Consider the following 14,516-nt stretch of genomic DNA (forward strand, 5'->3'; position numbering starts at 1 on the left):
TTAAACATGTTTCTTGGTTCTTATCTGAGAAAGATCGACTACATTGCAGTATTGTCTGCTTGAGTCTAGGGGTTGAATGAATATCATATCATACTGCAACCATACACTGCACTAGCTGAACTTGCAGAAGCTTTTATTTGGCCATTGTATTGATGGATTCAACTGTAACATCTAATCATACTGACGCAACAAACTCCCTGAAGCTTTTGATTCTAAACAAGAAGTCCTCTGCAGTCCCTTTTTATTTATTTATGGGATGCAAGCATCGCAGGAAAGGCCAGTTTTCATTGCCAATGAGAAATGCCACCTTGAGCCATTGCAGTGAGAATGGAATAGACACATTTTGTTATGATCAGGTGAGAAGGGGTGAACTGGTTTGCCTCTGTTAAATCTCCTCGTTGGTCACAACAAAGGTTTAAGTTTATTTTTCATGAGGATATGCCTTCTCCAAGTCACAACGTATTTAACTATTTAAACTGCGAGCAAGAAGGAGCCAATCAAACAAGGTATTCTTGAGTCAAATGAAGAGCAAATTTATTAACAATTAACCCCTAGAAAAAATAATGAAGATGCAACATCAAACATTTGGCACTCATGTAATCATTTGGACACACACCCGCACACGCGTACATGTGCACACGTACACACACACATACACACACACACACACACATGAAATAAGGGGAATTAGAGTCCAATAAAAAAGATGAGAATATATGGTTAAGTGTCACAAAAACAGAAAATGCTGGAAAAACTCAGCAGGTCTAACGGCATCTATGGAGAGATATAAAACAAAGTTAACGTTTCGAGTCCGCTTGACTCTTCTTCTGCTCTGAAGAAGATTCATATGGACTCGAAATGTTAACTCTGTTTTTTTCTCTCCACAGATGCTGTTTTTCTCTCCACAGATGCCGTTAGATCTGCTGAGTTTTTCCAGCATTTTCTGTTTTTGCTTCAGGTTTCCAGAGTCCGCAGTATTTTGCTTTTATTTTAGGGTTAAGGTGGGTCCTTTGATTGTCCTTGAGGCATAGATTTTAAGTGCTACGGCCGATTTAGGTTAGCTGTTTTTTTTTTGTGTATGGTTGGGTGCAGAGGATGTTGCAATTATTATAAGGGCCGGGATTTTTCGGCCCCACCTGCGACCGGAATTTTGGCTTGCTCTCCAAGTTTCCCATTCCAGCCTGCAGGGGGACCTGTCATGAGCGGGACCAGAAAATCCTGGCTGAGATCTTGGTTTACTGATAGGCTTCTGGTAGAGTTGACTTCTCGAACCGGGTGACGTACTTATTCAAAAAGAGAGAGAGAGCAGCCTTTAGCCTATTTCCTCTGCTAAAGACTTTCTTGACAATGCCTGTGTCATTTGCAATCTCTCTCTAGTGGCTGGGCAGTCTTGCCTTGAAATATTTCACGCATTGTGTATTCCTAAGGGTGTGTCTGTTTGTGACAGCCATTGTTTCAATATGCAGTACTTTGCATTTTTACTGGGGTACTGATACACCTTCCAAACTGCTTTAGAATTCACTCCATCAATGAGGACCACTTTAACATTGCACTCTTGTTTTTATCAGTGAACAGCGATGAAGATTTCCTTAATCTTCTCTTCCGTTGACAGTTATGAGCTTTGATGGGTGTCTGGATTATAGGAAATGTCTATCTCTTCACACTCCCCTGAGGCTGATTTGTTTGGTCTTCACCTTCACCTTGGAATATGGCCTTGTGTTTCAATCGGTTTGTTCTGTCTCAGTTCAAACTGCAAAATTTCCAGTCAGTTGAAAGTTAAAATGTCATATATTCAAAAATACAGGGGCACAGCCATGTGACAACCTACAGTGCTATTGGGTAAGGAGTTCCATGATTTTGACCCAGAGATGATGAAGGCAAGGCAATGTATTACCAAGTTTAAAAACACTGATTCAGATGTTACAGATTTTACTTTGCCAGGCAGAGAGCTAGGCCACATACGATAGTAATATACATATAAACACTTATAGCCATGCAAATTAACACATCACATTACATAGTTAGCTTAACATTAAGGAGCCAGTGATCTTGAAATTAGACTGTGGAATAACAGGCATCATCAACTAATACCTTATTTGAATTTCTTTTCTGCTATTTTATGTGAAGTATTAACTTGGTCAAAATAAGTGAATTATCACTTCTGTTAAAATAACAGAGAGAGCAGTTTAAATTGAATGCATTAATTGTTCATACACATTATTTTATGCTATAATTTCATGTCTGTTGAGTACTTGAATCATTAACATGCATATTTTCCTTGTGCAAAAATAAATTTTATAGTTTTTCAATGTGTTGCCATCAAACAGGTCATCTAAAAAATGTGAATCCATTAAAAAAAACTACAGCTATGTTTATAAGGGAATCCAGTGGAGGTTGCTAGTAATAAATGGTATACAATGGTGCGGGGAGGGGGTGGAGAGAGGATTATTCTGTGATTAAGGAAATCTTCATCGTTGTTGACTGATAAAAACAAGAGTGCAATGTTAAAGTGATTCCCATGGATGGAGTGAATTCTAAAGCAGTTTGGAAGGTGTATCATTATCCCTGTAAAATTTCAAACAAATGTCTGGTTTGCAAACATGCAATGTAGTTACATCATCAGTAAAGTAACAAACTTTTCAGCAGTGTTATAAAAAAGAACATGTGACCTTTGTGTGCCATTATGGACAGAATTTCACAGTTGGCTTGCGGAGGCGAGCCCGACACGCATACATGTAAAATGACGCTCAATGGTGTTGGGCATGCGCTTCGATGTCACCGCGCGCCATTACAATATTTCGGAAGGCGGGCACTATCAGTTCGGAGGCGCACCCCCCATTAATTAACGGGCCAGTTAAGGCCCTTGAGGCAGCAATTGGCAATGATTTTTCGCAGCCTGTGTGATTTTCAGTGCTTCACATTGGTGCAATGGGCAAGCGAATAGGCCACAGTTTTAAAAACCTCATCCACGGGCAGGATAAGAGGGGTGAGTGGGCTCACTAATGTGAGTTGTTAGAACTTTAGTTTACTACTTACTGCTACTTGCTTGTGTGAACAGGGTAACTTTGTTTCGCTTCAGAGCTGCTTTGACAGAAATAACAGGCTTCAGTTCAGGACTCTTGAGGAGTTATAACACTTGGGGCCTTCCAGGTGTCAGACAGTCTTCCCTTACCCTGGGAATGGGGATTGTGGTCTCGGCTGGAGGCACCTCCTGAGGAGGAAGAGAGGGCCAGAAGGAGGGGTGGTGGGGGGTGGTGGTTGCAGGAGTCCATATTCAGCCTCCAAGGGAGCCACCTGTAGGAGGACAGGCACAGGCACGAGGGGCGCAGGGCCAAGAGGAAGTCGAAGGTGGAAGGGGCCACAGAAGACGCCACTGTCCTGCTGCCAGGGTATACAGGCAGCGAAGCAGCTACTTCGGCTATGCAGCTGTGTCTGAGGTGCAATACCGAAGGAGACTCTGTCTCTTAAGGGAGACCATGACCTCCATCTTCAGATAATGAGCCCAGAGATCAGCTCCGACTGTGTTGGTGGACACCCCATGCCAGTGGCGCTGAAGGTCACAGTGCCCCTCAACTTCTATTCCCCCGGCTCTTTCCAGGGGTTGGTGGGTGATCTTTGTGGAGTATCCCAGTCAGCTGTCCATAGTTGTATCAAGCTGGTGACAGACGCTCTGTTCAGGCATGCATTGACTTTCATTCACTACCGCAAGGACCAGGCAAGCCAGACACAGTGAGTCAGAGACTTCGCGGCCATTGCTGGCTTCCCCCATGTCCAGGGTGCTAGAGACTGTACACATGTGGCCATCAAGGTGCCAGCAGGTGAGCCCGGTGCCTTCGTCAACAGGAAGGGCTTCCACTCCATGAACGTGCAGATAATGTGTGATCACAGGATGCAGATTCTACAAGTCTGTGCAAGGTACAGCTCCCACGACGCCTACATCCTCAGACACTCCCAGGTGCCGAGGCTCTTCAGTGCTCCAGCCCAGCTGGATGGGTGGCTGCTGGGTGACAAGGGCTATCCCCTCAGAAGGTGGCTCATGACGCCTCTCCACCATCCAAGAACAGAAGCTGAGCAGCGGTACAATAGGAGCCACACCTCCACAAGGGTGCTGGTAGAGAATCATCGGTCTTCTCAAGATGCGCTTCCGATGCCTGGACCACTCAGGGGTGCACTCCAGTACCCCCAAGATCATGTGTCGCTGATAGTGGTTGCATGCTGCGCTCTCCACAATCTGGCGCTGGAAAGGGGGGTCGCTGTGGAGGAAAAAGATCAGGACGCAGCTGCTCTGGCAGCAGATGATGAATCCAGTAGTGAGTCTGAGGACGAGCACGGTCAGGAGAATGCTGAGGGGATAGACCCTGACCTGGGCAACCTCCAGGGAGGCAGGGACACCTGGGAGGGTTTGACCCATCGCTCCTCCCGCTAGCCTACCAAAGATGAACCACCAGCATATGCCAGGGTTGCAGGCTCCATACTTGCTACCTGAGAGCAACATTTGCTTGGTCAACAACATGAACTATTTGCCATCTCAATAAAGCTCATGACAAACAAGTCACTCATAACATCATGGGTTCCCCTTCACCTGCAGAACTAATGAAGAACCCAGAGGCTTGTTGAGTATTTAATGATTTGCACCTTGGCTTGGCAGACAGAAATCAAACTAAATGAAAAGGTGTTGAACATCACACCAAATTAGCAGTAACTTAAAAGTGGGACAAAAGAAAACCACTGGTGATAAACTCGTGTTGTGCCTAAGGTACTTTACGTTTAAGTTTGCGGGAGCTGTGTCTAGGTGCTCCCCCCTCGCTGGCACCGGCATTGGTGACAGCCTGTTCACTCTGCTGTCCTGTTGGCCTTAATAACCTTGACGGCCGTCCTCTGGCCGGTGGAGCCTGTGCCAGCCCCGCCTGTGAGGGGGTGGCCAGTGGCACGGCTGGCATCTCCCCAGTCGCCACAGCCTCATCAGATGCCATGGTCACTGGCAGAGGGGCGGAGGAACTGCTGCCATCATCCAGAGCGCCCTGAGAGGAACCCGCAGAGACAACAGGCAGCTCGTGTGCCAACGTTAGGTCACTTTGGACCTTCCTGCTCACCATTGATGGATGGGCACCTAGCTGGGATACTGGGTGCCCAATCCATCTCCCACACTGACAGTGACCAGCTGAGGTCATTGCCATTGTGAGGGCTGCAGGTCCAAGCGCATCTTCAGGAAGCCCTGATTCAGCTCCTGGAGGAGCCTCTCCATGAGAGTCACCACTCTCTCAATGGAGGAGGCAGTGCACTTGGCCATTAGGCATTACATTACTGATGCTCTGCATGGACTCCTCCATCACAGAGACCATGGCACGCATTCCCTCATGTATCTCCACTAGATCCTCCCACACACCCTGCTGGACTTCCAGCATCTGCTGCCTCAGGGACAACTCCAGAGGCTCATCATCAGCCATTGACTGAGCATGTTCCTGGTCCCCAGTTTTCCTCCAACTGCTGGTACCCTGGGCACTCTGCTTCCGCTGCTGTGCCCTCACTGCTGTGCACCGAGATACTAGCCAATGATCTTATTTCCACCGAGGTGCTGGTATCTGCACTGGTGCCGGCCTGGCTGAGAGGGTTTGACGCTGGTGCGTTCATATCACCTGTACCCTCAGGGGTTAGCGGCAGTCCCTCAGGCTCCTGAGTCCGGGCATGCTTTGGTGAGGCTGAAAGGAAGAACAAGGAAATTTGATTAGTTGAAGTAGTTATATTGTTAATGTGCAAGCCTGGCATCTGGATCAGGATGCACTCGTCTTTCTATTATCAATGGGGATTCCATGTTGGAGACTGAAAGCAATATACAGTCAACAGTGGAATGGTTGCAATGGTAGACATTGTGATCTCAGTGCACTGCTCTCTTACCTCCCTGTGGCACCCCAACCTCACTGCGGCCAGGTGATCTAGGTGTATGGCGCCTCTCCAGCTGCACTGCCTCCAGCTGGTATTTGGTGAGGATTGGAAGATGGGACTGTCCTCCACCAGTCCACAGTCACTCTGCATTATTGTGGGTTGTCTTCTCCTGAAAGGAGAGAGGAGCATTGATTAGTCCACCCTATACCTGCATTGCCATTGCAGCCTGGCCAATACCACCTGAGGAAAACCTTGCAGGGCTCATCTGCTTTGTGACCCTAGAGCCACAATACACTCATTCCAAGCAGCCAGGGCTCACCCCCTTGCCCAGACGTTGCTCCATGAAATTTGCCATTCACACTCTAAAGAACTTCCAAACCCATGACCACTGCCACCTAGAAGGACAAGGGCAGCAGATAGATGGGAACACTATCCGCTGGAAGTTCCCCTCCAAGTCACTCAGCATCCTAACTTGGAAATATATCGCCATTCCTTCACTGTCACAGGGTCAAAATCCTGCAACTCCCTCCCTAACAGCAATGTGGGTGTACCTACACCACATAGGCTGCATCGGTTCAAGAAGGCAGCTCACCACCACCTTCTCACAGGCAACTAGGGATGGGCAATAAACGCTGGCCCACCCAGCGAAACCCACATCCTGTGAATGGATGAATAAACTAACAAAATTCTGAGGTGCAGAGGATGTGAGGGCAACCTAACTGCAGTACTAAGTGGCCTATTCCAACACGGTACTCACCTTTCCCAATTGCAGGAGGTTATTAAAGCGCTTGCGGCACTCCACCCATATGCGTCTCACCGCATCCTGTGAGCTGACCCGTGATGCCGCCTCCTCCCAGGCACATTTGGTAAAGTGGCCGGGGGGCGGGGGGGGGGCGGCCTCCTCCTCCCATCCTTGGGACAAGGATGTCCCAGCATGATGCCACCCCCTCGAGGCGGGCAGCGAGGTACTCATCCGACTGCCCCACCGATCTGCCCTCCCGCCTGGCCTGCTCACTGACGATGTTGCCCGTTGCAGACGACCAAACTCAGTGGCAGCCTTAGGATGGCTGCCTGCGCCTTTTATGAATAGGCTGCCGGGTCGCCATTGATCCCAGCCTCCCGCCATTGCCCGCCCCTTCCGCAGATCTCGGGAGCTGCGAGTTACGCTGGGCGGGCTTTAATGGGCTCGCCCACCTAAAATTGTGGTGCGCACCCTACTGCGGGCGGTGGTTGGGTTCCTGCCCGCTCCCGCTGAGCCCGCCCGCCAACTGAAAATTCCTGGCATGTGACAGCAGCAGAAATGATACTTAGCTGGTTCAGAACCAAGTCATTTAACCTTTCTCCCCAACGAAACATTTCCTTTTATGTGGTTTATTTCTCTAGTTTTCAAAGTGGAGCTTTATAAAGCTTGGTAGGTTGTTTCATGATGCTGCGAGGAAGCATCACACTGAAGGGCCATACTTCCTGTGCCTGGGTGTCTAGTGGCAGGTGCATTTGGCTCTCTCCAGTGAAGTGCGTGTACCTGATCCATAACAGCTGACTATGGTATGCATGGTAACAACAACAACTTACAATTATATAGCGCCTTAAATGGTGGAAACTGCCCCAAGGTATGTCAATCTATCCAAACTGCACCAATAGTTTATGGCAGCCTGGATGTGAGCGCCCATTCAATTCCAACTAGTCCAGCATTGATATTCTGTATTAGGTGGTTGAGTATTGGTGTTGCTGTGGCCATTGGTTTCACTGCTTTGCCTTTGGCCTTAATTCTTTGCTTGTCAGAGCTGAATCCCAAGTTCAAATGCTTATCCCTAGTATTAACTGCAGTGTATCAAATTGGCTGCTGTACTGTAAATATATAATACAAAACACAGTGAATATTTTTAAGAACTTGTTTTTTTTAATCTCTGAGTTCATAAAGAAGCCACAAAGCAAATTCTTCCTTGCTGCAGTGAAAACAAACACACAGCATTTAATTTTAACCACCATATTTCACTCATTATGTTAAGAAAACAGCTCATCAACCTATAATTAATTTTTCATTCTCCTTTGGTCTCTCTAGGGATTTGAAGAATAACTTGATTAGCAACATTGAGCCTGGGGCTCTCTACGGGCTTCCAGAACTGAAGCGACTGTAAGTATTCATTCTATTTGAATTGCCTAGGTCCTGTCACATTAATTAAAGTCCTGTTACGGGACTTTGGGTAAGCTAAGGGGTAACAAAACACAAGTTTCTGATGAGGAATATTGCATTTTTACGCTTACAGTAATTGATATGTTTGGACACAGCTCACTTCACGTCAAGTTGTTCAATGTTAATTTTATTGGCGTATATACAGGGAAGCAAACAAAGGAAAATGTTCTTTTTTATAAAAAAAAATAAATTGACAGTATTTCTAGATAAAAATCTGAGAAAACACGGTTTTTAGTTTTAGCATGTTCATTGTAAATTTTCCAGAGCAAATGAAATATTTTGGTTGGCTAACATGTTTGGGGTTGGGCTAGTTGGCGGTTGGGTGTGGAAGTCATTCTTGCTCAGTCTTCAAATATTCGCATCCTTGCTGCAGCAATAAACTGCTGGTGGCATGTATCAGAAGCAACCCCTTGGGTGAAAGTATATTAAACTGTCTTCAGTTTCACAGCTTGAGAGATTAAATTCGTTTCCTTTTATTTTTAGTTTAAAGGCTTTAGCACCTGTTCAGAAGTCTGTTTTCGCTTCGTATCTTTTAAAATGAATTCATTTGAGGGGATTTAGACTTCAAGATCAGAAGAAATTTTGTAAGTTTCACTTGGGCATGTTTCAAGAGTTAGACTTTATGAAGAGTCCCCTTCAGCGACATGGATTGAGAGTGAGCAAAATAAAAAAGTCTTGCAATTGTTTTAAATTCCAAATTACTTCCTTTTGCTGCACGCTCTTTTCTAAAAGTTTCTGACCTTTAGTGATTGTATGCTGTGAAGATTATGGTCTGAATTTTTGCGCAGATGGAGAGGTTGTCTGTCGTAGCAAAAATGGTGCTGGAGGTCCGAACCTGGAAGTCCCAGCCCCCAACCTCAGCCACCACTCTTTTCTCAGGGGAAAATTGGGGACAGCTTAAGGTGCAGCTGCCTTCAAACAGATCCAGTTTTGGCTAGCGGGCTGACCAAAATACGACTTATACACTTTTGACTTATTAGGAGAAAATCTAAAGATGGCAGAGTTCTTTGGAGAGAATAGGTCTAGGGGCACATTTGGGAGAGATAGGTGACCTTTGGGAGAAGTAAGTTGCCCTTTGGGATTGTTTAAAGTAAACATGAATGTGCTTAGAAAGTAGATAAACTCAGAGGAACTGTCAAGATCATTCGAATTATCAAGGGAACTGTCAAGGGAGCAGTCAAGCTCATTAGAACTATTATGTTGTTAGGGGATTTAAATCTCCAGGACCTTTAGATTAAAAAAACAGCCTGCAGTTTTTAAAAAACAGTGCTTGCTATTTCACTCTATTTGTTAACATAAGCCAGAGGGTTATCACTATAGAATTTCTGCTACATGACTGATTTTACAACCTATCATTATCACAATGGGTGCCTGTCAGTTCATAGTTTAATTGATAGTTCCAAGTGCTAATAAATTTGATGTGGGGCTGTGAATACAAATGCTATTATTACAAGGGCTTAAGTAGTTGAATGAAATTAAATGTAGTGAATGGGTTCTTATCAACGAGAACTCTTTTTTCAAAAATAGTAAATTTATCAATAGACACTTAGAACTTTATTTTATTTATTCTAGCATGGGTCCTGAAGCCTTCCCATGGTGGATACTGGGTGAATTGACATGGAGGGTGAAAAGGAAATGTGGGGTGGTTGGGGGGGGTGGGATTAGGTTGGCATAGGGCTATAAAGGGCTATAGGGAGTCGGAAGGGAGACATGTGGTGGCATGGGTTGGCATGAATGGGTCATGGGGAGTGTGTGGGCGTGAGAGTCAGAGAGTGAGAGGGCCGTTTATTTTTTTTTTTATTTTTGTGGCTGGGTTGAAGTGCTGGATCACTGAGGCCAGCCACTCACCAAGCCCGCTCTGTACCTGGCTGTTGCTGTGCTGCTTCCGAACTGTTTCTGGGAGCAGTAAGGCCTGACTCCCATTACACCCTGCTCTCAACTCCCCCCTCCTCCACCCTTCAATGGAACCCAAAACCTCTGGGACAGTTTCTCAGGAGTCGGGTTGATGGAGCCGGAACTCTCCTGACTCTGTACTCCAGTCCTGGGAGTGAAAATCCAGGCCTATGTAGCGTTTGTGTCGTAAGTTGACACCTATTTACTTTCTAATAAATTCCAGTGGAGAAAGGACTGACTAGATCATATAGTGGGTGGTCTGCTGTGAGGGAAAGTCAGAATGCAGATTGTGCACACGTACTTCATGTACGGTGGCTGCGTGTTTACATTCCTCAGTGAGTAAAACGTTTCAGTTGTACTGGTTGTTGCACTTAGATAAAACCTTGCTAAAGCTGATTAGCCTGAAAATTAATTTCTTAATATTTTTTATAATATCTTAATGTGGATTTTCCATATCTTATGATATCAGTTCTGTCGGGCTCAAATTGATTCATGCAAACGTGGATACAAAAATGCACAAACATAGCAGCAATTCTTTTTATGCTCACTATGAGAACCATTCAGAAGGCAAAATGGAAAGAAAATCAAATATTTTCATTGAGCCTTTTGCAAAAGTTATTCTGCACGAAGCTGTTCAAAGCAGCCTATCTTTAGTATTAAAAGTATTTGTATTCATACTGCACAGCATTTCAGGATTTTTTTTAAATGCGGAATCCCCATGGACTACTTGTAGTTACAAAGAATAGGACATGTGTGATAGCAGAGTGGGGATTGTACTTTCAGCAACTTGGCAACAGCCACTAGCAACAAGAGAATTCGCACAAATTCCCGCATTGTGCAGCTTGGTGAGTTTCAGTCACATTGAGTGACGTTTGCATCGAAATTTGCCCTGGGGTCCAGTTTATGCAACTCATCATAGCTGTTTTCAGGAATGAAGAAAAGCTGCCTGGGAATGGAATCCACTTTGCATTGTTCAACTAACATTCCCAGTGGGTCAGTAAGAAGTGTCATTAATGTAATCTGTGGAGTTGTCCATGGCACATTTCAAGTACTCAAAGTTATATTCTTCCCATCCTAGAACATAGCTGGAGTAGGCCCCACGAGATCATAACTGATCTGAGTGTGGCTTCAACTCCTACCTGCCCCCCCATAACTCATGACTCACTTGTAGATCAAAACTCTGTCTCACTTACCCTGGAATATATTCAGTGACCCTACCGCCACCTCCCTCTGGGGCAGAGAATTCCAAAGGTTACTAACCATCTGAGAGAAGAAATTTCTCCTTATCTCCATCTGGATGGAAGACCCCTTATACTGAAGCTGCCCCACCAGTTCTAGATTCCCCACGGGAGGAAAAATCCGTTCAGCATCTACTCTGTCAAACTCCCTCAGACTCTTATCTGTTTCAATAAGATCACTTTGCATTCTTCGAAACTCCGATGAGCGCAGGCCCAACATGCCCAGCCTTTCCTCATAAGACGACGCCATGCGACTGGACATCCCACCTCAGTTTCTGATGTTGCTGAATTTTGTGAGGGCTGGGGGCTGGAACAATTCGGAGGCCTCTGAATTTGCCTGCGCTCTGAAATAGGTCAATTAAATTTGTTAAGGTATTGCTAAAAGCCCGACTCGGCAATCTTTTGGAATTTTCTCGGGAGCCGGCGTTCTGCAGCTGTCTGAGTCAGGCCAACTGCAGACAGGCGAAGACAATATCGAGGTTGAGTCATGGAGGCGAGAAAACTTTAAAAAGTAAGTGTTCACACTTTTCATGGTTTAAAGGCCTCACCACTTTGAAGTTATAGTAGCAGCAGCCCATCATCGCCGTTCAGGGGAGTCCACATGTAGGCCAGACTGGGTAAGGATAGTAGATTTCCTTTCCCAAAGGGCATAAATGAACGATTTGGGTTTTTAACAACAATTTTCACAGTCACTAAGACTATCAATTCCAGATTTATTAATTGATTTTAAACTCTACCAGTTGCCATGGTGGGGTTTGAACACATGTTCCTGGAACAGAAGCATTAGCCTAGGTCTCAAGGATTACTAGACTAGTGACATTGCCACTATGCTATCATCTTGTATTGTGAAGATATGTACAAAATATTTGTTCCGAGTCTCTGTCATTTCCTTGTTTCCCATTATTAATTCCCCAAAGTGACTTTTACCAATTTGATTCATCCTTCTATATAAAGATTAAAGTTGCCCGTGATTATTGCGGTACCTTTCTTACAAGCCCCCATTATTTCTTGATTTATACCCTATCCTGCAGTGTAACTACTGTTAGCATAAATCACCACCTCTTTCCTATTCTATTTCTTATCTCCACTGTAACTGGCAAGTGCAAGGTCTCCCAGCTGTTTCACTGCTGCATCAGAAAGATGCCAAATGCATTTTATGCCGGGAGAAGGGAGTTCATTATATTCTCCCTGAACAGAGAGAAGCAGGTGGGTGGAGCTTACGTGTGACTTAGCCAGAATAATGGGTTTCCCCAATGGTGCTGGATGCCATCGACTGCACAAACGTGGCTTTGCGGATGTTGCTTCTCACTGCTGAGATGTACTGCAATGGCAAAGATTAACGTTCACTGAATGGGCAGTTGGGGTGCGACCATGCTCAGCACATCATGCAAGTGAATGCTCACTATCCTGACAGCAGTCTTGATGTTTAATTCTGTGGCAGTCTGATATGTCCTCATTCTTTCAGCCACCATGTCAAACCTGAGGCTGAATGCTGGGCCACATGGACCACCTGCTTTACACCTGGCTTGTGACTCCACTCCGCAATTGCACTCATGGCCAGCATGAGTACAATGAGAGCCATGCTGCCACCTGAAACATTTTAGTGTGGATTGTAGGAGCATAACCCCAGCTGAAGCAATAACCCCACTGCCTTAATTGCTGTGCAGGAGCCCTCTCATACTGATCGGAGTGGGTTTCGGATTTGTGGTGGCCTGCTGTATCCTCCACAAATTGGGCATTATGGGGGCACAGCTGTTGCCACCATTGTCATGACTCACTGGGGATAGTGCGCTGTAATATCAAGCCCCACTGCTCCCCAAGCCAAGGCAAATGTAAGAAGTTTGATTAGACCATGAAATTGCTCAATTCTACCTAATTGTTTGATTTAGGTTAACAGAATAAGAGCACCAGGCTGATAAACGTAACAAGTAAATAACTGTTTATTAAACAAATAACCAGTGGCAAAAGAAAGAAATATGGACTATTAACTATTAACTCTATAACTTAAACTCTACCCCTTCTTATCCCCTATACATAAACGCATACACACACATAAGACATACAACGCATGGATTTTAAGGGTGAGATCAAACAGTTCAATAACACCAATCCGGAATACGGGATTAGATGGGTTGATTTTGATTGCTGTCTTCTGAAATTCCTTGCAGTTCATTGTTAATGACATGAGATGGTCTCCCAGCACTTTCAATCTGTAGTTTACTGGTTGAAAACTTGCTTTTCAATGTCTCTACTGGTGATTTTCCCCTTTTCCTCTTGATAGGGGGTTTTTCAGAGAGACAGGTTACAAAGATTTGAAGAGAAAGCCAGCTAGCTAGCCTTGTAGATTTACTGGAATCTTACACACACAGGAGAGAGAGGTTTCAGGTGTGTTCTCTTTGCAGGTTAGGATCTCTCTGCTATCACACAAAGCCTTGGTCGCTTGATTAGGAGCCAATTAAAATGTTGTTGCTAGGCAGTTCCCCTTAGCTCAGAACCCCTTTCCGGTACCATTTTGTCCAACCTGGCACATTCCATTCCAGGAGATAGCAACATTGTATATTCCAAATCCTGTTCCAGTGAACATGTCTTTCAACTGCAGCCATGGCAGTTTTTAAAGCCACAGTCCAATTTTTAAAACTGCAGCCCCACAGAAATAAAGAAAAATAAAAAGGTATGTTCCTTACACTACGGTTACGGTGAGCTGTCCAGGAGCAGGTGGAAGAAGAAGTAAGGAGTCATTCCGGTTGGGCTGTCTGTGATTGCTACATTCAACTCTGGTTCCTGAGAACTTAACCTCAAATCTGCTTTGTGCAACAAACTTAAACCTTACCTACATCTCTGTTACAGACCATCGCAGTGTCCCCTTGGATATAATATGGAGATATAAAGAACCACAGAACAACCATTCCATACCAACTTTACCCAACAAACTCTCCTATATACAAAAATCAACTATTGACCCTTATGATTTCCATTATTGCCCATGTTGTGTGTGCTTTTCCATGTCCTAGTGCACTTATGCAGTATCACACCAGTGGCTGCAGCATGGGTGGAGGAAGGCTGGCGGACTTTCAGTGAGGGAGACTACAGATTGCCTTGCAGGACCTCCTGGAATAGCTCTGGGCCTAGAAGTCCTGGTCCTGACTGCACTATCTTGGTATGTGCGGTAGCAGTCTGGCTGAAAGGCAGCAGCAAGGACACTGGTGGAGTGGCAGTGGTGGGATCACACATGGTGTCAGCCTGTGAGAGGACAGCGGGTCTGTGCCCATGGTGGCCCTACCACTCTGCACTGGCCATGCATCAGCTAT

At 45.3% G+C, this 14,516-nt stretch overlaps 1 protein-coding gene across 1 annotated transcript in view; it reads left to right on the forward strand.

Annotated features, from left to right (window-relative positions):
- LOC121289836 (adhesion G protein-coupled receptor A3) overlaps positions 1 to 14,516 on the forward strand; it is a 553,143-nt gene that overhangs the window by 207,361 nt on the left and 331,266 nt on the right. The window contains exon 3 of the mRNA XM_041209725.1: positions 7,946 to 8,017. Coding sequence (XP_041065659.1) covers positions 7,946 to 8,017 — 72 coding nt within the window. The remainder of the gene's footprint in view (positions 1 to 7,945; positions 8,018 to 14,516) is intronic.

Source organism: Carcharodon carcharias, chromosome 17 (assembly GCF_017639515.1).
Source record: "Carcharodon carcharias isolate sCarCar2 chromosome 17, sCarCar2.pri, whole genome shotgun sequence".
NCBI lineage: Eukaryota > Metazoa > Chordata > Chondrichthyes > Lamniformes > Lamnidae > Carcharodon > Carcharodon carcharias.